Raw genomic sequence first — 27,879 nt, 5'->3', positions numbered from 1 at the left:
TTTTCAGGTGCCTTCCCACACCGACAAGTGAAACCCATCCCACGTTTTAAAGCCACGTGATAACCCCGCATCTACCTGACCACACCGCACTGCAACCTTGCACCTCGCAGCCTCCAGGGCTGGCACAGCCCCTTAAGGAGCCACATTTGGCAACAGTCTCAAGGGACCAGAGTACCAGGAGCTTGCAGAACAAGGTTAAATGTAACGTTTTGGCTAGAGCAGAACAAAGACGAGCAAAGTGCAAAGAATCCGGGGGACACTGTTCAGCCTGCAGGTTACTACACCTGACTGGCAGTGGGGACGCAGCACAAAGCCAAGGAAAACCTTGCCTGTCCTTGTCCTTCAAGGCAAAGCAATGCTGGCCCTACCAGAAAACATTTACACCTCGAGCACTGCCCTGCTCCCCTGGGCATCTCAGGATGCTCCTACGGGATGCCCCACTGCAGTAAACCGGAGCCCTGCAAACAGAGCTCCCTGGGCTGTTTGCATCCTTGGACCAATCTCCATAACCCCGCACAAACGTACCCCCGAGCACCCCTACGCCCCTTGCACCCCTCTGGGCGCTCAGGGACCTGGCATCCCTGGGGCACCACTCGGGCCCACTGCCCCCACGGGCCCTCCTGCAGCTCAGGGACCCCCGAGCCGTCCGCACCCCGGGCATCCCTACGTTCCCTGCACCCAGCGCATCCCCCCCCCCACCTCTAGGACCGCTTCTACTCGGTGGGGTTCCCGTCTCTGACCCCCACGACGCAGCGGTGCGGCCCACCCAGCCCCCGCAGATGTGCGCTGCCGACATCACTCACCGCGACCCGCGGGCGCCCGGCCCCGCTCACCGCCCCGTTCCCCCCGCCGCGCGCCATGGCCGCGGAAGGGCAGCGTCTCCTTCCCCCGCGCCGCAGCCTACCCTGAACGAGGCTTGAAGCCCCGCCCCTCCGCACTCCTACCCAATCAGAGTGGCGATCGTCCCTCCGGCGAACCAATCGGGGCGCTCCCCGCAGGCCCGGCCGCAGGCTGCGGCGCCGAGTGCGGTTGAGCGGTGAGCGAAGAGGCCGGCGGGCGGCGCCAGCACCCATTGGGCGCCGGCTGACAGCTCCCACCGCGGCCACCGCCCCTCTTAAAGGGGCCGCGCCTCCCCGAGACACTCCCGCCGCTCGAGCCGCAGCCCGGTTCCCCAGGCCCGGCCGAGAGCCCGCGGTGTAACGCTACTCTGCGGCGCTGCCCGCTGGGTACCACGCAGCCCGCATGGCTGTTTCTGAGCCGCGGGGCCCCACCTGGGAGACAGAGCCCTTTTAAGAGGCCGCGGCGCCGCTCGGGGAAAGCATCGATCGGTGCTATAAAGGTCCGAGCGGCGGGTGCGGTGACAGCGGGGGCGCGGCGGAGGTGGCTGCGGCAGCGCTGATCGCCATGGATTTCAACGTGAAGAAGCTGGCGTCGGATGCGGGCGTCTTCTTCTCCCGCGCCATGCAGGTTGGGGGGGATGGGGCTGGAGCGTCGCCACGGCAATGGGGCACATTGGGGGGTGGGGAGCCCTGGGGGCGCGAGGGAGTCCCCGGGCCCGGAGGGGAAGCACCACAGGGTGCCCCAGCCCTGGGCTGCTCCCCCCGCTGGCCTGCAGCCGTCTTCCCCGTTCCTCCGTTCCGCCTCAGGGCACGGAGCATCCCGCACTGTGCAGCCCAGGATCTGCACAGGGAGCCTTTCTAAAACACAAGTTACAGGCTTAGGGCAGTTTTGTTGCTCTGTTTTAGCTTTTTTTTCCAGCTTTCTTGAAGGTAGAAAAGGGATTTGGGGCTGGCATTAGTCTTGCATAGCTATATCTGCAGTGAGCAGTGCTGGGTAATGTGCAGCAAGAGCAGAGCTGAACCCTGCTGCTGCTGTGTTCCTGGGCTGGGTGGGGAGGCCAGGCAGTGCTCCATAAAGGGCAATAGCAGCAGGGATGCTTCTGGCTGCAGCAGGGACTGAGGCAGGGAAAAGGGGTGAATGCTGTTTGCACTGTGGTTGTTATCCTTAAGCTATTTTTACATCTTGTAGATAGCTGTTAACTGCACCTAGGCAGGTGAGCTGGCCTGCTGGGGGTCTGTGCCTTTCTGTCAGGCAGGTAGGTGGAAGTGGCTTTTTATGGTTGGCAATTCAGTTGTCCAGGAGGTCAGGTTGCAGAAGCTGTCAGGACCCGACAAAGCACAGAGCTGTTGGAGATGGGAAGGGGCTGCTGAGATCGAGCAGGCAATGTCTCACTGGTCTAAAGTGGCATCAAACCATCGGTATCAGGAGCCTGCCCGGGATGCAGTGATGTCCCAAAACCACAGACTGAAGAAACTTGGCTACCTGTGACAAATAAAGTGTGCAGCAGGTGCTGAGAGGTGGCTGCTGAGCCTGCCTGCTCCTCAGGTGTAACTGGGAAACTGCCCCTGGGCAGGCAAGAGAGGAGAGGGGCAAATCAGAGCTGGTTGGCATCCTGCCTGAGAGCTGAACTCCTGCTGGTGTTTTTGGGACTGGGCTTCTTGTTCTGCCCATGCTGTGGGGGTTGACAAACAAACAGAGCAGCGCTGTCTCGTTCCAAATGGCCTGTGCAGTGGAATAATCCTGGCTCTTTTAGAAACTGGTCTCCTGTAAACAGATACCATCTCCTGTAATCTTGCCAATGAGTCATATGTTATGAAGAAATAAATATTAACTACAGGTGCAAAATAAGGAGCAGATGGAAGGTTTAAAGATGCTGTTGTCATGCAAATGGCCTTGGTAGCAGAAGAAAGGAAGAAATACTGTAAAGAAATCGCATGTTTGGAAGATGTATTCTAAGTCCCTGATAAGTGGTTTTTCAGCTTCAAGGCGTAGGAAGGAGACGGGCACAGGAGCAGTGTCTGCACACCGATTCTAGAGCAAGGAGGCGTTTATAAGTAGTGGCTTCTGCTTGCTACACCTACTCCACATCATCTTGCATATGAATATTAATGTGAGTAGTTACAGTAGTAATTACTTGAAACAAAATGATCACTGTTACTTGTAGGCAGGATGCATGTGTTTGTGCAAGCCAAGGAGGCTGGAAGGAATGGCCTCACTGAGATGGAGAACCACTTTCTGAAAAGTGGTCGCTGGGCTAAGCAGGCCCATCTGGGCTGTCCCCAAAGAGTCCTCATCCAGCATGGGTGAGCACTGCTCTGCCACTACCAAGAGCCAGAAATAGCAGGTACGGTCTGCTGTTGGCGGTGAAGATTGGGTTTGTAGCAGCCACTTCAGCACAGAAGATCTTCTTTCCCCATGAATAAGACCTGGCTGAATAAGCTCAGTTTTCTCTAGCTCTGGGGATGCTTTCTTCAGCTCCAGGCGTTTAACAAAATGCTGCTTTACTGGAACTGCAGCAACTGGGAGATAAATGGACTGGCCATTATGTGCTGTGCCACTCAGACAGCATTAGCAATTGCTGTCTGGCTGAGGTGTCTGGCCAGCTCATGACAGTTTACCTTGTATGGAAAAAAAGGGCTGTAGCACTGCTGAGCCCTCTGAAGTGAGGGGGGAAAAGGAGACAGAATGTGGCCAGGAAACCACCTCTGGAGTGATTCCCAGAGGCTTAGTCCAGCTGCAGTCCCAGTTTTGAAACCTGCCAGATAAAACCTGAGGTAGGTGCTGGCTAAAGGGCAGGAAGGATTTTTGGCCTAGGCTTAACCTGGGTCGTGACAAAAGACCTCAGCAAACCACTGCCACCATTACATGGCTTTTCTTACCTCAGGCACCACGTAGCCAGTCTCCTACCTGAGAAGAATCGGGGCACCTTGCTGGACTGCCCTCCCCTGGAGCAGGGGACACAACAGGGGAAACAACAGGAGCAGGGCAGACACAGCCATGGGGAAGGAGCTGTGCAGGGTTTCTCCATAGCTGTGTAGGCAGCTATCTTAACAGGCTGTGTAATCCCCCACAAGGCAGTGTCCTGCAGGCTTTATGGCATCTCTTATGCTCTCAGAAAATGCATCACAAAAGCAGAGCAGTTACAAACTAAACTATAGGAAAAGGGTAGTTGTAACCTCTGATGCCATGAGAGTGGGAAATAAACCCCTAGGCTTGTACAACTGCATGGATTAAAGCTTTTCTAAGATTCAGAATCCCAGATGAGGATTTACTGTACTGACACTTGTTTCACCAGCTGCCGCTATCTAGTTAGCATCCTCCAAGGGATGCAGTTACATCCCTAACAGCTCTGGCACCTGCACACAGGCTTCACACATTCTTACCTTCACTGAAGGAGAATAAAACTTTTTTTTTTTGTCACCTGCATCTTCCAGTTATCAGTAAATGGGCTTGATCCCAAACCTCCTCAGAGAACGTTATGGTGGCAGTTCTGGCCTCCCTGTAGGAGTTAGCATCAATTCTTCTGAAGGTGACACATTGGATGTCTCTGCTCTAGACAGGCTGCAAGCCAGATTTTCTGAGGGATGTCTGGAAATAATTGTAGGTGTCTGTCTTCTATCAGTTCTGATGGAAAGTCAGTGGGTGCTGACTGAAGTTACCACTAGCAGCTATATCTTGACTTGCTCCATCTTAAGGCTCCTGGAGAAAGATGGACTCTTCCACCTCCCTGAACTCTGGTGATAAAGTAGACTTTTCCCCTCTGCTTTCTGACCTTAATGGCGATAACGCCTTGGCTACTGGACACCTTAAAAATCAAGAGTACAGAAGGTGACTTCAGGAGAGGATTTTGAAGGCAAGAGGCACAAGACAGAGCATGTTTCCATTACAAACATGTCCGTTAATACACAAGGGAAGGATTGCATCCTTTCCTCACTGTTTTGCTCCTAAGTTAACAAAGCTGTCCTGTTAATGGCTTCCTTCTGTCCTCTAGCACAATTTTACTTGGCCCATGGCCTAGCTTTTCTGACTCCCAGTGACCAAACACTCCCAAGCAGCTGAGATCCAGATAACTTTTAGGTGCTGATTAAGTGGCAAAGGCTTCTTTCCTAATGCAGCCCTATGGGAGGTAGACTTATGGCAGAATCAGTTCAGCTATCTCTGATCACCAGAAGTACAAATATTAATATACCCTGGGCATGAAAAAACATGTTAAGATGCTTCAGAAAATCCAATGGCCCAAATGCACTGGCAGGTGCAGCAGGCAGTTCCTGCTTTCAGACTCCTGGCTCTGGTTCGATCCTTATGACCTAAGGTGGAATACAATCACCCTATAATGATGCCTCATAAATAATGTTCAGCTGAAAAAGCTGTGACCCTGCAAGTGGGATAAAGGCCTGAATTCTGCCACCGGCTGCCCTGCAAGGGGGCTGCAGCCACCCTGACAGCTGCCAGCATACCAGCTTGGGCCTGCTGAAGGGGAAATTGCACAAGCCTGGAAGACGCCAGTCAGTCAGGCTGCACTGTGTAGAACAGATGTGGCAGCAGTGGGGTTTATTCCCTTTGCCTTTAAGGAGAGGAAGGTGCTAATGCTTTCAGCAAAGAAAACAATGTATGTGCTATTTTAAAGCCTAACCTTGGTGGCCGTAAGTAGGTAGGCTGCAGGCACAGCTGTAGTGCAGAGGGACACATCCAGCTCAGCTCTGCCTCCTCACTCTCCTGAATTCCCAGCAGTGTCTTTAACTGCTCTCACAGGGAAAGAGCAGTTTTCCCCAGGCTGTGAATGTAGCTGCCTTAACTGTAGTCCAGCTCAGCTATGCTGTCTGTGATCTTTGCCTGTTGCCCAAGTTGCTTTCCTGATCTGCCAGCTTGTGTGTCCACCTGGTCTCGGATAATGCAGCTAGCATTCCTGCTGGCCAGCCATGCCTCCCAGAGGAAACCCAACCTTTGGCTGAATTATTGATGCCCTGGAATGCAGCATGACTCTCTTCTTCCTGGAGAGTGAGAATGGCACTCAGCAAAAGGCTGCCCTGCATTATTAATCACTTCATCAGCTTCCCTGCACAAAAACAGAACTGATGCTCAACTGGGTCAGCTGCAGGAATGTTTCTTTTACAGCAAAACCAGGAAGTCTCACAGCACCATTACCTGATCCCAGGACGAGGATCCTGGAGCTGGTTCAGGGCAGGGCTGTTTCTCCAGCCACCAGGTTCTAGAAAACAAGTGGGAATAGTTCTCTTTCAGCAGGACTGAGGAGTTTATGGTTCTTTGCAGGCACTGCAATTGCACAGGCTTTACACCAAGCCTTAGGGCAACTTTAGTACAACCAAATAAGGTTCCCATTTGTACCAGTCTGATGTATTTGGAGCTGGAAAAAAAACAACAGTGCTTCTGGTACAGGAGCAGCAAGATCCGAAATATTTTCAGTCTGCCTTTTCACAGTTAAGGGTTGTGACTGTATGGTGAGCCTGTCTGTTCCCCTGCATCTCACAGCCTCACAGTGGAGTCTTATATCTGTCCAGTGGGAAGGAAAAATGCAATCAAATTTTTGTAAGTGTTATAGAAACAAATTCCTAGCAACAAAAATCCTTTGTGTGGAGGAGTTTTGCTTGGATCACTTGAGCAACCAGATTTCACAAGCTGCTGTTTTTCTACCCTGCTTTTCCCTGGCAACACTGACTTAGGCAGCCAGGTAAGGGCATCAGCAGCTGAGACCTGTTGCCACCTGAAAGCTCAGATCTCCACTTGCACCAGACATGAGAGAACCAGCTCATAGGATAAGGCAGTGTAATTTACCTCTAATCTCCTTTGCTGGCTGTTGCTTTCATGTGATCTTGCTGCAAGCTGCTGCTGAAAGAGGTGGTCCTGCTCTCCCCTTCGCCCAGTAATGCTGTGAGTTCTCAGCTCCACCTGAAAAGTCGTATTAGAGAAGAAGTGAGCTGAATCAACAACTTTCTACAGTTCCAGGGCTGTCAGACTGTGCAGATGAGGAGACAGAAGTGTGCTGTGGGGGAGGAAAGAGGCACCTGCAGCAATCCACAGCAAGGTGGGCCCAATGCCCTGAGGCTCTGCCCAAGTTTGAACCTTGCAGCATGGCCAACTTGGAGGTAGGGCTGAAGGAGGCACTAAGGGAATTAGGTTGGAAGTGGAGTAACAGCCTCACTGTGTGTGAGCTGCAGCATCCCATGCTCTTGCACCCACTTCATAACATTCATGCCCTGTTTTTCGAGCCTGAAACAAAGCCTGAATAAGAAATTTTCTGGCCTGACCCTTTGGAGCTGCAGGGTGTGACTCAGATTCCTGCCCATCCTCCCCTTCTGGCATAGCCTAGGCTTGCAGTGACCATGATGTGTCCTCAACCCTTGTGCAACACAAAGAGCTATAGTGTTTAATGTGAGATAAGAACAGAATGACTATGAATCCTGGCTGCTCTCTGACCAAATGCTCCATAGTGATCCATACTTCCAGTGCACCAGGAGAAAGGGTAGGCTGCAGAAAACAGTGAAGTACAGTGATGCTTGGAGCTGCTGCTTGTGACTATAGCAAAGCTCTCCAGGGCTGAACTGATTCAAGGTCCTGGCTATAGCACCGTGGAGGGCTTCACAGAATCACAGAATTGTAGGGGTTGGAAGGGACCTCCAGAGATCATCGAGTCCAACCCCCCTGCCAAAGCAGGTTCCCTACACCAGGTCGCACAGGTAGGCATCCATCACAGCTTCACAGTGATCTGACTCTGCAGCAGTGCTGTAAGAAGCAGGCTGAAATCAGCTGATGAGGAATCAGGGCTGGGCTGACAGCTCCAGGGCAGATGCTGGTGCAGGATGTGTTTGAACTGCAGGAAGAAGAGCTGGGCTTGAAAGAGATGAGTTCTCAAAAAGCTGTCTGGGAAAGGGGGGCAAGGGAGACTGTTATGCTTGCATCAGAGACACTTGGCTTGTTTAAGAAAGCTCTTAAACAGATGACTCCAGTATTGGTGCCAAATACCTGGGTAGTCCCAGTTTGCTGCATGGCAGTGACTCAGCCCTGCCTGGCAGAGTCTGAAAACAGCCCCGAGCTTCCAACAGCGACAGAGGAAAAGCTTCAGCTGCTCACACACGTCTGATAGCCTTGTGTGTCCCCCAGAGACAATCATAGAAATTGAACACAAAGCAATACAAACACCCTCTCACCTTGGATCAGCTTTTAGCCATGTCCAGCAGCAGCCACAGGGCTGTGGCAAGAATGAGCTGAAAATAAACACTGGTAACCAGAGGCTGCTGGTGCTGAGAAGGAGACCAATGAAGCAATGCCTGGTCATGCCTGGGTGAGACTCCTCTATCCTCACCAGGCTGCAGGAGGGAATGGAGCCATCCTTGCAGTTCAGCATCCTTCACCACGGACATGTGACAAAAGTTTCCTGGCTCTAGCTTGAATCTTATCCAAACAGGTCACTGTGCAAACATGCCTGCAGGACTTGCCTATCTTGGACATCTAGCAATATTTGCACATGGCTGATTTCAGGGCTCCTAAGTGCTTGTTTGCTTGCCTCACATGCTGGCCCTTGGCTTGCTCTTTCTGACCTTGTTTCCAACGTTGTCCTGGATGTGCATGCATGGAGCTGTTGGGCAGCTCTTCCTCCAATGCTGTGGGAGCGGAGCTTGCCATAAAGTCTTTCAGAAGACCAAAACCCCATGAAGTGAGCTTGTTAGCCATCTAGAACTGAGCTGTGAGGTGTGGAAAGAAAGTGCAAGTGGCAATTAGACAGGAGTTGTATTTCACCTGAGAGTTTTGGCCAGGCTTTAATCCCTTGGCACCTGACTGTGCCAGCTGTTGTGCAGTACGACATCCTGATAACTGAGCAGTGGCACCAGGAGCCAACAACAAGGGTTAAAAGGACGAGTGCAGCCTCAACAGGGTCCCAAGTAGCATGAGAGTCTGTTAGTGTGATCTAGCAAGATGCCGGTTCCATCAAGAGCAGGAAATTATGCTTAAAAATGAGAAGTTGGACAGCTTCACTGGGACAAATGAAGTATGGGATTGGGAAGAGAGGGAATAGGCTCTTCTCTCAGAAGTCTCCCAAGGAAGCAACAGGGGGTGCTCAGGCCATCTGACACTGCGCTTCCAGAGTGACAAATCTTCTGTCAGGTGCCACTGCCCACTATGAAAACACAGAGCACTGCACAGCCTGCTTTTCCCTGCTGCTAGTTTTATACCTATGGGAATTGGGAAGGGAGTGACAGTCTCTTGCCAGTAGGAATCTGAGTGCTGAGAAAAGTTGGACGCCATTATATTTCTTAATGCCCTGCGTCAGAACCCACCCAGCCACCACGTATCCTAGAGGAAGCATCGAACTATCACTTGCTGGGAGCATTTCTATCTAAATCCTGAGTTTAGGGCTCCCTAAGCTCCACAGGCTCAGTCAACAGCTCACTGCCTGCAAGGCAGGAGGCGAGCTGGGAGGTGAACTCAGTCTGATGGCTGAGTGGGCAGGCACGAGCCCTGCAGTGAAGCAGGCATGGTGCATGTGCTTGTCCAACAAGAGAGGAATAGAGCCTGGCTTGAGATGGTAGCAGCATTTCTGATCCCATCGGGTTTGCAGAACTTAGGACTGCTTGGGAGGAGGTGAAGGGAAGCAACACCTTGCCTCATCTGGGGGGTGCATGTTGCTCTCCAGCATGAAGTACTGCAAGCCATGTGCCTGTTTAAATAGATTTCTCACAAGTAGAATATTATGTACCAGACTATTTTCCTCTATAAAAGTTACTTATTCTTACACTGCTCAAACATGGCCTCTATTTTTAGCTCAATGTTTGTTCTACTCTTGGGTAAAAAAAATTGCTCTCTTCCCCTGAAAGATGCCTGATAACAAAGAATGGTGCTTTGAAGGCTTTGCAGCCCTTGCTGGCTCTTAACAGCTCTGTAGCATATCATAATTTTGCTTTAGTAAAAGTGACCTTCTAGTGACTACCTCTTTCCTGCAGTTTACAGAGGAAAAGTTGGGCCAGGCTGAGAAGACTGAATTAGATGCCCACTTTGAAAACCTCCTGGCCAGGGCAGACTCAACTAAGAACTGGACAGAGAAGATCTTACGCCAGACTGAAGTTCTGCTACAGCCAAACCCTAGTAAGTCCAACTTCTAATCCTTGAAGGACAGACATCACTTACACCTCAGTATTAGGACATGCCCTCTGGCAGAAAGCCCTGTTCCAATGGGTTGTTGGAGCTACAAGTGTGTCTTTGTGGAACCTGTCCTTCATTCTCTGTGTAATAGAAGGTGGCTGGCTGCTGCCCTGCTCAGTCTGGCAGTGCTTCTGAGGACTGGGAGGTGGCTGGAAGGGTGGGAACACTTCTCCCAGAGCTGGTGTTTGCTGTTCAGTGCACGATTGAGGACTGTGGGGGTTGGCCACCATGAATGACGGTTCCAGGGGTCTCTCCATCTTCCATCCTGTAACCACTGGTGACTCATTTCAGGTGCCAGAGTAGAAGAATTCCTCTATGAGAAACTTGACCGGAAGGTTCCTTCCCGGGTCACCAATGGGGAGCTGCTGGCACAGTACATGACAGAGGCAGCTAATGACTTTGGGCCAGGGACACCTTATGGTAAGTCAGCCTGCCTAAGCCCTGTAAATCCATCACTTCCTTAAAGGGTAGCCCCACTGCTGTTCTGGTTAAGACTTCCACAGCATGCCTCTTGAAGCAGGGTGGCTTGCTCCACCCGTGGCATCCTGCCTATTGATTTATCAGCACTGTTGCAAGAGGAGAGTCTGCTCTACTGTGGCAGCAAACAGCCCACCAGGAAGAGAAAAGCAAAACTCTGCAGCAAAACATCCTCTGTTGATGGGTAAGGGGGACGGGGTTCTCCCTATCCCTTCTACAGTCCTCAAGCCTGACAGAGCTAGAGAGGAAACAAAGACATACTGATCTGTGGTAGCCAGTGGTACTAGTTGCAGGAGACAGAAGCTGTTTGGTGCTGTTTCCATGACTTTCTAAATTAACCTGAACAAGGAGTTGCACTGAAATGGCCTTAGCTTTCTCCAATCTGAGAATTTTTCCTTTGAGTTTGTCCCATGAGGGAGGGTGTGAATAAAATCTTTCTCCAGCAAGAGAACTGGATAACATATTTGGGAAGGTCAGTGTTTGGCTACAAGCCTTAACAGGCCCCTTACTGATCATACAGCTTATCTTTCTGTCCTAAATCACAATGGTTCCCCCTCTCTAGGGCTTCTTCAAGTAGCAGACCTGCACAGAAGCACAGCCTTAACTTCCAGCTGTCCTTGCTTTCTGCTATGAGCTTTGTTATGGCTCTCCAAATCAATAATTATTCAATAGCAAACCCTATTACAGGCAGAACAGCTGTAACTGCATCTATAGCCAGCACTGCCTCAACTGGATCCTAATCAACTCATTTTTTCTGCTCTGGTGCTTTTAGTTTGCTGCTCTGTTCCTGTGCTTCTGTTTATAAGGCAAAGATTATACTGTCCAATCAGGTGTAGCAGAAAAAGAACATGAAGGGAATAAGTGCCTCAGCAGATAGATAAGATCAAAGCTGCATTTGGGAGTGGCTGAGGGGAGGTCAGAAGTGAAAGGCAGACTGAAGTTAAGACTAAAGCTGGTGTGGTATGGGCATGGTCACCTTATCCAGGCATGGTACACTGTCCCTTGTGTTCCCCAGCACTGGAGCCTGGTCACAGTGGGTGAACTGGCTCAGGCCAATGCACTGTTAATTGGTTTCTCCTGGAACTGAAGGCTCCCATTGTTGCAGGGAAGACCTTGATAAAAGTTGGAGAGACTCAAAGGCGCTTAGGTGCAGCAGAACGGGACTTCATCCACTCTGCCTCCATCAACTTCCTGACACCCCTGCGCAACTTCCTGGAAGGGGACTGGCGAACCATATCTGTAAGTGTGGGAGCAGGGAAGGGGGAGCTCATCACCTTACCAGAGACAAGGAGGGCAGGGGAAGGGGGATGTAGTGCTGGAAAAATGCGTTCTCCTTCCCTATGAGAAAGGAAGACCTCACATCTCTCTCCTTGGAGAACACAAGGAAGGAGGAATGCCCATCCTGGATCTCTTTAGGGCTCCCATTGCCACAAAGAAGGATTGCTATTTGATCTGCATGAGGGAGGTGAGTCCTTTCTTGACCCCTGCAGCTTAGTTGGCACCACAAGCCCACAGGTTCCCCTCTCTCCAGAAAGTTAGCCTAACAGTATCCCTAACAGGCAGGCACAAAACTCTTGCTATTAAGAACATAGCAACTGCTTGTTTCTCAGAGGCACTTTCTGCTAAGAAAATAGGCTTGATTACCAAATGATACATTGGTCCTTTCCCTTCCCAGCAACTCCTAATCACCCTCTCTTATCCCCTTTTCTGTCTCTTCCAGAAAGAGCGAAGGATCCTGCAGAACCGCCGCCTGGATCTGGATGCCTGCAAAGCCAGGTTGAAGAAAGCCAAAGCTGCAGAAGCAAAAGCAGCGGTAACTTTTTTCCCTCATTCCCCCTGTCCTTCTGGCCACAAGGTTTGACCCACATGAGCAGTTTTTTGGACAGAAGTCAGGCCACCCTACAATGCCCTGGCTCTGGCAGGCATAGGTGGGAGCATTTCTCATCTGGCATGGAAGGGAACCGTGAGCAGGCACAATGCGTCTGTGCCTCAGATACCCTTCCATGGGAAAGGTATTGGAAGAAATAGTTCTGAGCTGCCAGAGGTTGGAAACTCACACTTAAGCCATGTTGCTGCCTTCTGACTGACAATGGTTCCTGGCAGTTTGGGTTTTAGCTGGGTGATTTGTGTTAGTAACTAAAAGGCCATATCTTCTGAGGACTTGCTAAATCTCCCTGGGGACCTGAAAGCAAGCAAAGAGAGAGCTGAGCTGGAAGGTGTAGAAGAGGAAAGCTTGCTGGGGCTCTGCAGGAGTCCCAGGATTTCAGACTAGTTATGATTTGGCCAATTTGCTCTTTCCCAGGCAGAAGTGTTGAGGCAGCCTATAAGGGGCAGCCTAACAAGAGGCCCTTACTTCAGCCTCTCTATTCTCATTGCTCATGGTGCTGTCTGGTTACAGGCTGGTATTCCCCTCTGGCTTTGGAGAATTCAGGGCTGGTAAACATGAAGCTCCCAGGATGGTGCAGAAGGGAACTGCTAAGCCAGTGTCCCACAGGCCTGAAAAATGAAGATGTGGAATAAGGACTGCAAAGGTCTCTGAGGCTGAGACCTGTCAGCTCAGGGCTGTTCTCTGGGCAGAGACCAGGTAGCAGGAGGCAGAGAGAATGCAGCTGGACCACTAGAGTAGTTCCCTGGAGGACCCTGTTGAGGCAAATTGCCATCTTGTACTGCTCTGGCTGTTGATGTGAGGACTTGCTAGTGGGAGCAGTGACTGCTGCATTATCTTGGGCTTAAGTCAGAACAGGAATTTAGAGAGCTCGTATGCTTCCTCCCTTTCTACTCTCTTCCTCTTTACCTTGCTTCCAACATGAAGTGATCCCAAGGCCTCTCAGCTGTAGAAGGACCCTTGGGTGGAGATTTCCTGTAGCTAGAGAAGAGAAACCTGGTCTCCCCCTGGAACTGCAAGTGCTGATGCTCTCCAGAGAGGATGCAGAGCCACTTTAAGGCTCTCCAAGCTGTGCTTGAATAGCTCTGCTTCTTTGAAACAGATCACAGAAGAGCACAACAGAAGAGCGACCTCAGCTATTGTTGTGGGCACCCAGCTCTGACCCAGCTTAGCTTGAGGGTGAAGTCCCTGGCCTCAGTCCTCAAGGCCCCTTACTGCCTACCAGGGGACAAGGCACAAGTGAAGGCAAGGAAGGGTGAACTGCTGCCTCAGCATCAGGCAGGTTAACTCATTAGAGCAGTGCTCCCTATAACGTGCCTGGAATCCTGTGCCATACCTCTCCATCCAAGCTGGCCTTAAGCACCACACCTTCCCCAGCTCACCTCTCTCTTGCTGCTGTTCTCCTTTGTAGTGCAAAACTTGTGTTCCCACAGCTTTTGTCTTGTGACTGACCTCCAAGTATGCTGCTGCCCAGACCCTTAAGCTGCTGTATGGGTGTCTGGGCTTGTGCATTTCCCTCAGACTTTGTGCCTTGTTCTTCCTGTTGATGCTGTTTTGTTTACTAACCTTTTTGTTTTGTTTCTTTGTAATTTGCTCAGTGTGAGGGAGATGTGAGTATTGACTGTGCTAACAGTGCTGTGATTTTTCTTTAATACCTCTCATTGTCTCTTTCCCATTTTCAATGAAAATTCATAACTCCTTTGTCCCATCAGTAGTGGCCCTGGAGCATGTACTGGTCAGGGCTGCGGCTGCCAGGGAGAGCTGCCCAAAAAGATGGGAGCATTTGTCAGCTGCCTGTAGCTCCTTTAGAGCAGGCATTCAGAACACTGCTTGCAAGCAGTGCATGAAGGAGGCAGGGGCTCACCAGGATGCACTCAGGCTCCTCTGGCTCCAGGCAGGAGGAGGTCATCTGGGTGGTGAGTCCCTCTGCTGGAAGGGAGGCAGTCCAGAGACAATGACAGGCAAGTTGATCTGGTTGTGGTGCTGTTCTGGCCTTCAGGCTCCAGGGCTCTGCCCATTTTCTCTACTGTAAGAGGGGAGAGGGGAGGGAGGTGTTTCTTTTCACCACTGCTTGCAAATACAACTTGCCCATGCACAGGAGTGCAAGAGGAGTTTGCCTCCTTCATCCCATGTGCTGTGACTAGTTTTGGGATTCAGTGGAGAAACAGGAAAAGGGAGGAGAGATTTCTCAACTTGCTTTTGATTTTAAGACAAAAACAAAGCAAACAAACAAAAAGCTGTTCCTGGAGAACATCTCCTCTCCCCACAGAGAGGAGTCAAGTTTAGTCACAATGCTAGCTTCAGATTTCACTGGTGCATTTTTCCTCCTTATCCTTAAAATAGGAATCACTCCTCCTGATTGCTTCCTCCTGCCATCCCCAAAACTCCTTGATGGTTGAAAATTCTCTTCTTGCTGGGACTGCCTGAATGCTCTTCCATACCCCAGTCACTCATCCCAGCTGCTCTGGGCTGCTGCAGCTCCCAGCTAATCGGGTCAGTCGGTATAAGTAGATCTGGGTGAGCTGCAAAGAGATTAACCTGGGAGAGGAAATGTGGGGCCTGAGAGGCTTAGAAGCAGGGTTACAGCTGACATGCGTGCCCACCTTGCTCTCCAACCCACGGCACAGGAAGAGCTGACAGGGCTGGGCTTTATCCATCGCCGTGATGGCCCCAAGGTAGGCTAGCAGGTTGGCTCACCTCTGGGTGACATTACAGTCAGAGGCCATTCTAAGAAGAGGCCTAATCTTTTCTTAACTGAAAAGATGGTTGCGCCATGATGGCTACTGAGCCCTCACTATGCGTGAAGATGGACTGGATCCCCTGCATTCCCATCAAGGAAAGCCTCTGGAGTGCTAAGTCTTCGTGTGCCAGGAGAGGGGCTTGGCTGTTGAAAAGGTGACCTGGAGAATTTCTGACTTCTAGGCTGAAGACTTACATGCTGCCTTTGGTGGTAGCAAAGCCATCTTGTTTGGTCATGCCATGCACCTCACAGAAAATAGACCTGAGCCTGTTAGGTGGAAACGTGCTGAGAGGCTTGGTGAAAGTAAGAACAAGTAGATGTCTCTCCTTAAAAGGCACTATGGAAAGTATGCTGTGATGTTAGTAATCGTGTCCTCTCCAAGGACAAGGCCCTCACATTTCTAGGACTATAGATGGGAAGCAAGGGAAAAGAAGGTCGTGTCAACTGGACTGAGCCAACATAAGATGAGCAACGTCATGGCTGTAAGGCAGTGGGAATCACATTCAGGATTGTGCTGTCGCATCTGCACTCCAACTGGCTGCTATATGAGCTAACAGCTCTAAGTCCAGGGAGTTTATAAGAGCAGAAATAACTGCTGTTCAGGTACCAGATGTGACTGCATGAGCCTGTCCTCTTCCTCTTGCACCAACCCAACTTCCTCCTGGGGACAGTTTCCAAGCATCGCTGCCCAGACTGTGGGGAGACTTCCCTCCTGCAATCCTGGGAATTTGAACTAAGCTCCCAGCACAGAGGGGAAACCACAGCAGCCCCTTATTCTAACTGCTGCCCAGCTGACTCCTGTCAACTCTTCTACATGACTTGTACATGAAACTCTATTCCCCCTATTAGGCTGTGCCTGACTTTCAGGAGACTAGACCTCGTAATTACGTTCTCTCCGCCAGCGCATCAGCGGTAAGATTGCTTCCTCATAGATGTTGCCCCCCCAACCTCTTCCTGCCCCTCTCTCCACCTGACTAAATCTCAGACCTGGTGCTCTGCTGTTTTCAACATTTTAATGTGACAGGGGATGCCTGGAGTTCCTCTGACTCAATTGTAAAGATGCAGATCACCCTTCTGGGAATGCGTTATCACGATCTGACACTTTTGCTGCTTGGTTTGCTTTCCGGGTTCTCTCCCTGTTTCCACATTTGCAATGGGAATCTTCTGACAGTGTTTTTATTGTTAGTAGAGCAACTGAAAGGAAAAAAACCCTCAAACGTTAGCCTTTCTGGATGGTCCCAGCCTTATAAAGACAACATTGCATGATTAATAGCTGACCAGTCATTTTGGTGCTTGGAGGCTTTTTGGCCAGTCAAGAAAAGCAAAGGTGAAAGAGTCTGCCACCCATGGTGCCAGTAACCTAGAAGGCTGACAGTACAGGCTTGTCTATTCTGCAAATACAGGTCAATTCTTTTTACCTTCAACTTATTACCTACCCTACTGGTATCTGCTTTGGTGGCTATTAAGCAGGCACGTGCTGGGGTGGATTTATAGCCTGTTGCATCTCCACTGTACTGCACTGAGTGGTCGTGGTCAAGCAATTGACTTTCTGTGCTGTGTTTATGGCTCCCCATTGCACAATGTTACGTTTCTCGTTAAAATGTTGAAAACTGATCATCTTGCTTCCTAAGTAGCATTCAGAACAACACTGATGCCTGTTAATAGAATAACCTGGGACTGAAAGGGCCGGGGAGGGTGATCTACAAAAATGCAGTAGGCCCAGCCTACTAGCAAACCAAAGCCCTCATGGTAGCAAGCCTGATTTGGTTAATGGGGAACCCATCCCATTTGGAGAAACAGGTATGTCTGGACTGATAGCATCAGTGTTAGTTCCTAGGGGGATGTCCTGACCTTCTTGGAGAGTGATGCTGGGATCAGAAATAGCTTTGCACAAAACTGGAACATTATTTCAGCAGGCTGGGTGATGAGACTTCCTGGGAAGAAGCTGATACTGGTGATGTTGCAGCAATTATTCAGTTTCCATCCCTCCTAGCATGCAGCTAGCATCAGCCTGTGGCTTCTCTGCTGGAAAGGTCTGTTTGAGGACAGTGCAGATACTGCAGTAATGGACTAAAACTGAACTCTAGGAGAATCAGAAGAGAAACTGGGCTTTCCTTGCCTCTGAATAGCTCTGACTAGATCAGCATATCCTGATCATCCCTTGAAGCTTTCTAAAGCAGACCTGAAGAAAAGCATTTGCAAAACATGCATTAGCATCTTGCAGAGTGCCCAGATGTCCAGTCAGATGTGTCTAGTCATCACCTATCTGCAAGCTGATCTGCTTGCTATACTGCAAAGCTGCTACAGGATCAGATGCCAAGTAAGGTAACAACAGGGGAAATGAATTTGGGTTTTTGCTAACCTATGGGTGTCCACCCTGTCACATCTCTGCCCAGGTCAATGATCCCTGTTCAGAGCTCTGCTAAGGAAGCTCTGACAGCAGAAATAACAAGGGGCAGTTAGCTCAAAGCAGGGCTCTAGCTCACACTTGCTCTAGATAAGCAGTTGGCACTGACTTTGATCATGTTTGATGGTTGCACAAGTGGAAAATACCCCAGCCTAGCCAACAGTGGTCCTTGTGGCTTCCAAAATACCTCTTTCAGAGTTTGCAACTGGTGGCTGAGTGCCATCTTGCATCCAGCCTGCACAAGCAGGGTGACTTTAAACAGCAGTTGGAATCCCTAACCAGTAAAACACAGACTAAGCCTCGACTGCTCCCCAGCTCAGTGCAGGCAGGACTGCTCTGCAGCACACACTCTAATCCCAGCATTCATTCCAAGGAGTCAGACATTGCAGTGGTGTAGGAGCATTTCATACTGTTGCTTGCTTTTTCCCAGGCCAAAGTCCTTTGTACCACCTCTCTGTCAGTACACACATGTTGTAGAGCAGTCGTTGCTGTTAACCTTACTTTTAACCTGTTGTCTTCTGGAGGGAGGGATTGCTAATGCCCAGGTAACAATTTCAGTTTCCAGGTGAGTAAACAGGTCAGCTCTTCCCAGGTCCAGATGACCTCAGCAGGGGCAGCTGAACTCTAATTTGGATTCTTAACTCACATTGTTGCTGGGGAGAGGTTGATAACCTGGTGCTTGTATTTTTCCCTTCTGCAACAGGAGGGCTTAGCTGGAAATATATACAGCTGGATACAAGTCCCTTATCTCAGCCCAGTTTTATTTAAGTTGGAAGCCGAGGAGCAATTTCTCCTCTCTCCCACACTGACCTTTTGTTTGTGTTTAAGAAGGAATCTCCCTTTCCCTCAGACCCTGCCACTTGCCATGCTGTGTATTCCTAGGAATGATTCCAAGAAAAACATATTGAGTACCCTAAGAAAGTTCCTCTGGCTTGAGCTGGGGTGGGGAGAGACAGGCACAGATCGTGGCCATCTCTTCTACCCTCTGAGCAGTCTGAACTGCATGATGTATGGTAGATCTGGGCAGAGCCAGGCTGCCCCAAAGCACCTTCAGAGCTGGAGAGCGTGCCAGCAAGCCTGACAAAAAAGAAGTGAAACTGGCTGAAAGTTCAGTGAGTATTACAAGGATCAGATGGGTCTGAAATGTCTTTAGCACTGCCCATGCTACCTAAATAGAAAGACCTGTGACCAAAAGCTTCCCCTGCAGCCCTCCAGTAAGTCTTGTTCTGGAGGCCTCATGCCAGAGCAGCACTTCAGGCCAGGACCTGCTTCTCAGCTGCCTGCAAAGACATTCCCTCCATCACTCTTTCAGAGCAGGAGCTCTTAGACCAAGGAAGGGCAGAGGCTCGTGTCCCTGTGCATGGCTGGAACAACCCAGGGCCTCATCTGAGTCAGAGTGTGACTCAGAGTAACAAAACATGCATCTGAAGGACAGAGAAAGCACCTGGCCCCACTGCACTGAGTGCTGCACCAGGGACAGCCTGCAGTCGGAGGACTGGCCATGATAACTGCCCAAACAAAGAAGAGATGCCAACCAGGCTACTCACCACAAAACAGGAGCAGAACCACAGGTCAACCAGCAGAAACCAAAACAGGATCAACAGCTTCCTGCTCCAGCCATTCCCCCACAGTGGCAGCACTGGTGTTCCTCACTTTGCTGGTGGTGGTGTTTGTGCACCTGGGCTGCTACAGCCCACCTGGGGGCAGTTCTTGGTGAACAAACTGCAACAAAGCTCAGCTGGGAGATCCTGGACCTAAACAGAGGGGGTTCTCCTCACACCCCAGCATCCCACCTGTGCTCAAGCAGTGCTGTGCTGAACTTACCTGGTCTGCAAAGGCAGCAGGTGAGGACATCTCCCTCCGCCCCATGGATGGGGATGTTGTTGGCAGGCTGGCGTGCTTCCAGGGAGCCTTAATAGCATCCCTTCGTGTTGCCAGAGCTCAGGAGCAGTTGTCTGCTGAGGAAAGGCCAGGCCAAGGACCCCTGGGAAAGATCAATGTGTTTTTCTACCTCATTTCTCCCTTGCCCATCGCTATGCATGACTTTTGTCAATTGTTTCTTGTCCCGGAGCCAGATCCCAGCAAGCAGCTGTCAGTGTTGTGCTGCCCCAAATGTGCCTTTGTGGGAGACACTGAAAGGAGATGGGAGACTTCTGAGGGAGTCTGTCTGAGGAGGTGCCTGCTCTCACCTGCAGGGCTGGAGGGAAACACCCAAGCAGGAGAGTGAGAAAGAGGAGCTTGATGTTTTGCCTGGCTTGAAGGCAGCATCCAGCCGTTGCTCCCTTCTTCCTGTAGCTGAACATGACCCCTGGTAGCTGCAGGCTGCCTGTTCTGAACCTGTTAAGCTGAGCTCTCTAGACCGGTGGTTGAGGATTGCTGGCCTCTGGCTTGAGCTCAAAGAATCCCCAGGCCCTATTTGTGGGCTCAAGCAGCTCACCAGCCTTACAGCACCCCTAAAAGAAGGGCTGTCCTTCAACACCGTGTTCTGGTTCTCCCGGAGCTCGTTAAATGCAGTTATCTCAAAAATGCTGGCAGGGAACAAAGCTGGAGTGCTGGCTGTGGTGGCACAGACTTGCTCTCCCCTTGTGAAACCGAGCTCAGGAACACAGGAGTGAGGGGAAGGGGCACGAGCTTGGCAGCTGCTGCTGGGTGAAGGGCTGGCTTGTCCCTGGAGCTGGCCTGCTGCGTCCACAGAGCGTCCCTCCCGTTGGTGTTAATGCTGAGTGCCTCTCGACGTCTCCAACACTGATCTCCTTTCCTGTTGCTCTGTGGTCCCCACAGCTTTGGAGCGACGAGGTGGAAAAAGTAAGTACCCAGCTGCAATGGTGCTCAAACCTTTTCGGGCGTGCTGGCGGCGTTCAGTGCGGGTGCTGCAGGCTTCTCCCCACTCGTGTGCATACGGGAAAATCAGCGCCAGAGCTGCCAGCCCCGATGCTGCGCTGCTCAGTGCAGTTCTGACAGCGGCCTACGAGGAAGCTGCCCCCGAGCCAGCTGGCTGTGCTTAATGTGAAGGACTTCCCAGGCAAACCTGGTCTGCTTGTGATTACGAGCAGCTGGGAGAGCCCTGCACGGGTGTCACAGGAGCAGAGCTGATGTGCTGTGATGGTTCAGCTCTGCTCCTGTGGGAAGGGCCCTGCCTGCCCCCATTCTGCACATGCCTTATGTGGGGCAGCCAGTAGTCCTTTGCCTGCTTGTTCTGGGGAGCGAGCAGGAGCTCTGAGCAGAGCTCAGGAGGACAGAAGGGTTTCCTTGTGAACAACCCCTGCTGACGGAAGGAGCGGCTCTGTCAGGAGGGCAGGCTGGGAGGATTGGAGCCTGTCATGGAGTTCAGTCTGGTGAGCTGCACTTTCCCTGCTGAGGGGATCCATGGGGCCAAGTCCCAGATCTTGTTTATGTTTTTGGGTTTGTAACTCATCTATGAAGATGGATGGGCTGCTGGTGGACTGAAGACCAGGGTGAACTCTGGGTGGAACTCCAGCATGGCATGGGGCTTCCGGAGGCACCTTCCCATTGCCTTTCACATGTCAGATACCCCCAGTCAGACGGTAGCCCGAACTGCAAGAGGATTAGAATGGCACATTCCTGCATGCTGTGCATGATAGCATCCCATTGCTGCCTTACTTTAAATGCACTGTGAGAGCAGACCAGCTGTTTTTACTTTAAATTCTTCTTCTGCCCCTCAAACAAATGAGCTGACTGCATTTGGTTGCAGGCATGCAGGGCTCTGGTCCTGTAGTCCTGGTTGGATGGACTGGAGTGTTGCTGTTGTTGGTCACAGGTTTCAGATAGCTCTACCACTACTGAAGTCTCTGCTCAGCAAACTGAAGCAAAAATCTTGGTGCTTAATAAGGCTTTGTACTGAGATTTTCCTAGTACAGCCCCCTCTTCTCCTTTAAATAATCCCTTTTATACAGAGGATGCAAGAAAATAGATCATTTGTAGCTTAAAATAGGCAAATCTGATTAAAAGACAGTCAAAGCATTTATTCCTTCCAGCCTATTCATACAGCAGTACAACCAGCACATCCTCCTCAGTGCTAAGGAACGACGGGTGGAGGACAAATGAGCCTGACTGTCACCCCGTGACCTGTGCTGGGGGGGAAGAGCAGGCAGCAGAGCCTCAGACAGCTCTGCCACTTCTGGAGCTCTTCTCATGCAAGAAATCATCTGGGTGTTCTGGTAGCACAGAGTTACCATAGTAGAAATAAGCTGTTTGCTGCTGGGGGAAGAGAGACTCTTTATTAAGCAGAGAGTCTCAGGTGTCAGTTTGTCTTTGAATTCCCAATTTCTACTGCATAGCTGCCTTCTGATAACCGTGATTGAATTCTTCCTGCTCCAAATAAGTAACCAGCCTTAAAGGAGAGCCTGTGGTAGCAGCTGGATTGTCATCTCAGTTGCAGTTATTAATTATTATTAATATAAATGCTTCTTGGCCTCAGCCTTTGTTCTATGGTGATAAAAAGAACACTGGCAAAAGCGGCACTGCTGGAGAGACTTGAGGCATAGGAGAGGGTGTCAGCAGAGCTCCACAACTGCACTTTGGAGCACACTTAAGGCATGCTGACACCAGGAACTGTCCTGTTTCCAATGACACTTTGCTTGGGGCGGATGCTGATGTGCACTGCTGGCTGTGTGGTTCTTGGAGCACTACAACAGGCAGTAGAAGGATGGGTGTAGCACAGGATTGGCTTTCCATCTATCTCAGGATTAACAAAACCTCTCCAACCTCGTGTTCTAATTTAGGAGCATCCTGGCTTGATGTATCAGTTTTGAGCTGTCATGCCCTGAGCTGCAGTGATTCAGTGTATGACTGAGCAGGAATCAAGTTGAAATACAGCCAGAGACCGCTGGGATTCCAACCCAGGGTGTCCTGTGCCTGCCATTCAGTGTCACAGGTGCACATGGATCCTACCGAGCCATCACTGCACTCGTCTCAGTGCCAAAAGGGGAGGAGGGGTTAGAGGAGGAGGTGGGTATTGGCTTCCCCTGGAAAAAGCAGAACAGGGGCCCTTGCCTTTGCTGTGTTGAACACCCCATCCTGTTTTGCAGGCAGAGCACGAGCTGCGGCTCACACAGACTGAATTTGATCGACAGGCAGAGGTGACACGTCTGCTGCTGGAGGGGATCAGCAGCACACACGTGAGTCTTCCTAGGAAGCTGGGGTGGGGACTGAGAGGCTCTTGGCTCCTTCGTAGAAGGCTGCCAAGGGGACGATGAGCCCTTCATCGGGAGCAGACATAGAAGAGCTCATAGATGTAGATGCTACAGCAACCTCCTCCAAAGGCTTGGAGTGCTCACACTGAAATCATAATGAAGCACGCACAGGCAGCGCCACGGGGATACCCAGCCCTCAAGGTGCTTCTGAGGCACAAATGCCTTGTTCTTCTCTTGTGCACTACCCACCTGCACACTGCTGGAGTGCCAGGAACAGCCTCCTCTCTCCTATCACCATTGGCCTCCTGCAGCTTTCCCAACTTGACAGTAAAAATATTCAAGTCAACCATGTTACTCCTGTAACTGCTGCCCTACACACATCTGCTGCCCTTAGGGTTAGCTGGTAGCTGCGGGAAGTGTCCTGGCACCAAACTGAGCCTGGCTTCTGGTCCTCCATACAGGTGAATCATCTTCGCTGTCTCCATGAGTTTGTGGAGTCTCAGACCAACTACTATGCTCAGTGTTATCAGTACATGCTGGACCTGCAGAAACAGCTGGGCAGGTGAGACAAGAAATGGCTTTTGCTTCCCTAAGGGTTACTCCCTCATCTGGTCGTCTCCAGCTCAGGCCTCCCTCTTTGACAGAAGCTTAAAAGCCCCCTCCAAGCTCTGACAGAGCTCCTGAGCTTACAGAATGGTGATGAATGCTAACGCACCCGGAGCAGGCTTTACCATTAGATTCATCTGAGATTTATACGTTCATCTCAAACCACGATGGCCAAGAGTCTGAATGTTCTTCTAAACTAGTTAAAAGACACAGGAGACAAATTCCCGTTGCCACGCAACAAGCCTGAGCATGCTCAGCTGCAGCAGGAACCATTTCCACGCTGCTGGCAGCACGTCCCCATGCTGCTGGCAGGGCTCTTCTGTCTGTTACCGTTACTCTGGCGGTGTGACCCAGGAGGGACCTGTCTGATCACTCACTATTCCTGTTTCATTCTTTTCCATGCTTGCAGCTCCAAAGGAGAAATGTAAGTAAAATGTTACACAGGACCGGTTCTAAGAGCTCTGCACCTCAGCCAAACCATGGAGTCTTTGCAGGCTCACTGCCAAGGCCAGCAAGGGCCAGATCTGCACTCCTCCAGTGCAGAAGGGGAAAATCTACAGATAAACAAGACCTGGGTTCATTGCCATCTGTGTAAAGAGCCCCCAAAGCCTCCAGTTGCAATATCTCTAGTGCTACACTCCTACTCAGCAAGTTTGCTGACAGTCCTTTAGCAGGGCACTGGAGGTAAGCAGACAAGTATTCCTTGTTACATAGCCTCAGCACCTGAGCACTGAGTGCACTTCCCTACTTTAAGGGCACCATAGTTACGTTCCAGCTGTTGTGGAACTGTGCAGCATCACCTCTGCACTGAGGCTACTGAAGGGAAGGACTGTTTCTTGGTTCCTCCCACTAGAGCCTTACCCAGCTCTGCTCTTCTCTCCTGTGTAAGATTTTCAGGCACGTTTGTAGGGAATGCAGAATCCACATCTCCACCCCCAGCTGCTGCCTCTCCTCCAGCTGTCGCTGCCGCCGCTCTCCCCACTGTGCCTACTATTCCAGTGGTCCCCACGATTGTTGGGGTGCCCAATACTGTGGCAGAGAGTGTCCTGAACCCAAATGAAGTCAAGCCTCCTGCCAGCGGGACGCGGAAGGCCAGGGTCCTGTATGACTATGAAGCAGCTGACAGCACCGAGCTGGCACTTCTTGCAGATGAGGTGAGGACCTTCCCTTCGCACTGAACGTTCTAATTGCCTACCATTTTGTTACATGCTCTGCAAGGTCTTGGTTTTTCCTGCCCCTAAACCCTCTCTGTATGGAAGTACTAATAGAATCTTTTCCTTGACATCCACTGAATTGCAGTGAGTTTGCACTCATGGCCATGCTTGCACCAGAAAGGCCTTTTCTTCCTACTGGAATATCCTGTTGTACCCAGCTAACAAAACACCCTTTACAGTGTTCACTCAAACTCTCAAACTCAGCTAGCTTTTGAGAGCAGTGGGACAAGCTACTGGCTGGAGGCCTGGTCTAATCATGCTGAGAACAAAGGAAATCCAGCAAGCTGCAAACTGTTTTGGTGACCGAAGACTTTTGTCTTCGGAAAGGATGACATGGCACTATCAAGACATCCAGGAGGCAAAAATGCCTTTTCATTCTCCAAATTGACTTAATGTAGCAGGGATTTCAGGGGGCAGTACATCTTCTGTTAAAGCTGCAAATAGTTCCAGGAAGGCTCCAGGGGAAAAAAGCGCAGATGCCTACTAAGTGAACTTCAGGAATTAACTTGCTGTTCTTTAAGTACACATCTGACTGAACTTTGGGCTCTGCAGAAGGTCCTGTCTAATGCTGTCTTCTCTCCACAGATGATCACTGTGTACAGCCTGCCGGGCATGGATCCAGACTGGCTCATAGGGGAAAGAGGGAACCAGAAAGGGAAAGTTCCTGTCACTTACTTGGAACTGTTAAGTTAAACGTCCCCCAGGAAGAAGAATGTACAAACAGAATGCACCCCTCATCTCCTGGCACTTCTAACGTGGATTTCTTCATCAGAGATCATTGCTCTCTTCAGGGTTGGCACTCCATTGCTAATATGGGAATTGTGGGGAAGAAGTGGTAAAACTGTTACAGAAAGGTTGTGGGAAAGGGCCAGTGGCACCTGAGAATTCATAAATACCAGTGCAGCCTGCTTTGAGGTTAGTCTTGATGGTGCAAGATTCCCTGATTACTTTTTCTACTCTGCCCTAGTCTTGTTTATCACCGTGGCTTCCCCAGGGCCAGCACTCTGTGTCCCTCAGCTGCTGCTCACGGAGTTTAAGTTACGCTTCCCTTGTGTTTGGTGTCAGCTAGTGCCTGTCTGCCCCTCCTCTCCTCTGTTCTTCAGCAGTAGAAAAGCCTGAGTCAAACCACTGAGCATTCCAGTGGGAAACTGTCCCACACAAACCCCCTCATATAAGCTAGCTCTCAAGGAAGCTACATTTAAGAATTAAGAGCCAGTTAAATCCAACAGGGAGAGCAGTAACACAAGGCTTTCTAAGAGCTGTGCTTACTCCAGTGGTGCCTGATGGCTTCCATTTGTACTGTCCTCTGAAGCTGGAATGAAATGTCTTCGAAGACCAACCTAGTGACACAGGGCCTGTATGGCAGGAATCAAACCTCAGTACAAGGGACCATGCATCTTGCTTGCATTTCCTCTGAAAAACTACTCGGACTGCAAAGAGTTTACAAGCCTTCTTACAAGCTTTGCTCCCTGTGTTAATTGTCCTGGCTTTTCTTTCAGCGTCTGTTCCAGGCATGTTTGAGCCTGACTTTACTTTCACCCCCGATGACGGATGTAACCAACACCTTCCCTCCCATCTCAGCAGTGAGCAGACTTGGTGCATCTCAGCACAGTAAGGAGCAGTCCCACTCGCTGTTACCTCCAAAGAGCCATTCCTGGCTGCACACACATCCAGCAGCTCAGGCTGCCCTGGTGCATGTGCTGGGTTAGCTCAAAGGGAGTGCTAAGGTGTGTATGCATTTTAATCCTATAATGCTCTTTTTAGCTAGAGCTCAACTGAAGGACTGCTGTTGCTGTGTAACTAGTTTTCCACTTAAGCTGGATTGAAGAGCAATTCACCTGCACCAGGCTTTCTGTTCACTGCCTTCCCCCCGGTATGTCAGAACTAACTTTGCTTGTTTATTATCTTTTGCACTTTCCCCAATGGTATTGTGACCACTCTAATGTAACAGGGCACTGAGCACCTGTGTATGTAGGGCTCATGGTTTTCAGCACTTATTTGCCAATAAATGAACTGCCTGACCTCCCGCCTCAGTGTTGCTGTGTGCTCAGGGCTGCTCCGGTGTAACTGCAGCTTGTAGAGAGAGGGATGCAGGTCAGGCAGGAGCTGTGCCACCCTGGTCTTGGAAGCTGGGGGTGAAAGCAAAACAAAGCTCCAAATCCTCACTGAAACTCTCAGTGTCCTTAAGCTTGTGAATGTCTTTCAGTTCCTTTCCAGATGTCTCCTTGTGCTACAGATTCATGAATTCTGAGAAACAGCTCCTCCTTCACCTACAGCAAAACTAGGGCAGCAGAATGACTTTAGCTGCTGAGAAACTGGGAATGTTATTCAACATCTAACAACCCTTTTTGTTGTTATGGAAACTACCTCTGCTGCCAATCTAAAACCTTAAAGCCTCGTCCCTAGCCCCCAGCTGGGAAAGGAGGGATAGAAGGAACTCCTGGGAGAAGAAGCCGTTACAATGCTCTGTAATGTAGCAATAACTCTGTTTTTCTACAGTAACCAACTTACACTGTTTTAGTTTTACAATTGCAGTGATACAGCCTCACTGTAGATACCTATTCCCAAGTTACAACCCTGTTATTCCTCTCTGTGGTGTATTACAGAAAGAACAGCAGCAACACCTAACGATGCAGAAAACGCACCTCAGAACAGGCAGAAGGAAGCCTACCTAGCACCAGCACTCCTTTCCTTTGTCATTAGGAAGGGCACAGGGAAAGTCTGGTGCTGTTTTGGGTTTGGAACTAACAGGCTGTCTGCACAATGACTGCACTCCTGTCTGCTTATTTGCAAATGTTACGGCGAGCCACCCATAACTCCTACAGGAGATTGCTGCCCCCTGACCCAAAGGGCTCCTCTCCAGCTTAATGGTGCTCCAAGCCTCTCCCTGTGGCTGAGAGGCAGGTAAAGGCTAATTCAGAGATGCAGTGCTTCTGTCTAAAGGAACAAAATGAAATACAACCAATTGCACCTGCCTCTGTTTGCAGCATGGCACCAGGGACTTCTGCATAGCTCCCTCAGTTCTCACTCCAGTGAGAGTGTCTGGAAGCGCCTCTCCTTCCATGTGGAGACCTGACTCCAGCCAGCTCCAAGTAAAACTACAGCAAACGTGTGCTAGAATATCACCACCCCACCAGTTTACCAGGAAAATAACCCTTAAAGCAACACCATCCAATACCATCACTGGTCTCTCTTAAAAACATAAAAATTAAAAAGGTTCTGACTGGTAAAGCAAGCAAGGATTTCTTTAGGATAGAGCCTCAGGTGGGTGGTTCACAACTACATTTCCATTTGATTTCTTGCCTTAAAGAAGTCTGAATTTCAGGGATTATTTTATGAAATAAGCACTCACCTTCTCTTCCTGTCTCTGTCACACGTTGAACCTCGGAACCTGAAAGAGT

General features: G+C 50.4%; 1 protein-coding gene across 1 annotated transcript; it reads left to right on the top strand.

Moving 5' to 3' along the window:
• Positions 1-1,404: 1,404 nt before the first annotated feature.
• SH3GLB2 (SH3 domain containing GRB2 like, endophilin B2) lies at positions 1,405-25,171 on the top strand (the record flags this gene model as incomplete). Its single annotated transcript, XM_079544644.1, has 11 exons — positions 1,405-1,467; positions 9,798-9,939; positions 10,288-10,416; positions 11,579-11,712; positions 12,194-12,286; positions 15,948-16,010; positions 20,287-20,310; positions 22,554-22,643; positions 23,120-23,220; positions 24,154-24,418; positions 25,064-25,171. 11 exons carry the CDS (start codon positions 1,405-1,407, stop codon positions 25,169-25,171), a joined length of 1,212 nt encoding a protein of 403 aa, XP_079400770.1.
• Between the last annotated feature and the right edge of the window lie 2,708 nt (positions 25,172-27,879).

The sequence above is a fragment of the Tetrao urogallus genome (genome assembly GCF_951394365.1).
Source record: "Tetrao urogallus genome assembly, chromosome: 19".
Lineage (NCBI taxonomy): Eukaryota > Metazoa > Chordata > Aves > Galliformes > Phasianidae > Tetrao > Tetrao urogallus.
Note: the sequence above shows the minus strand (reverse complement) of the source record. Positions and strands in the feature narration are given on the sequence as shown.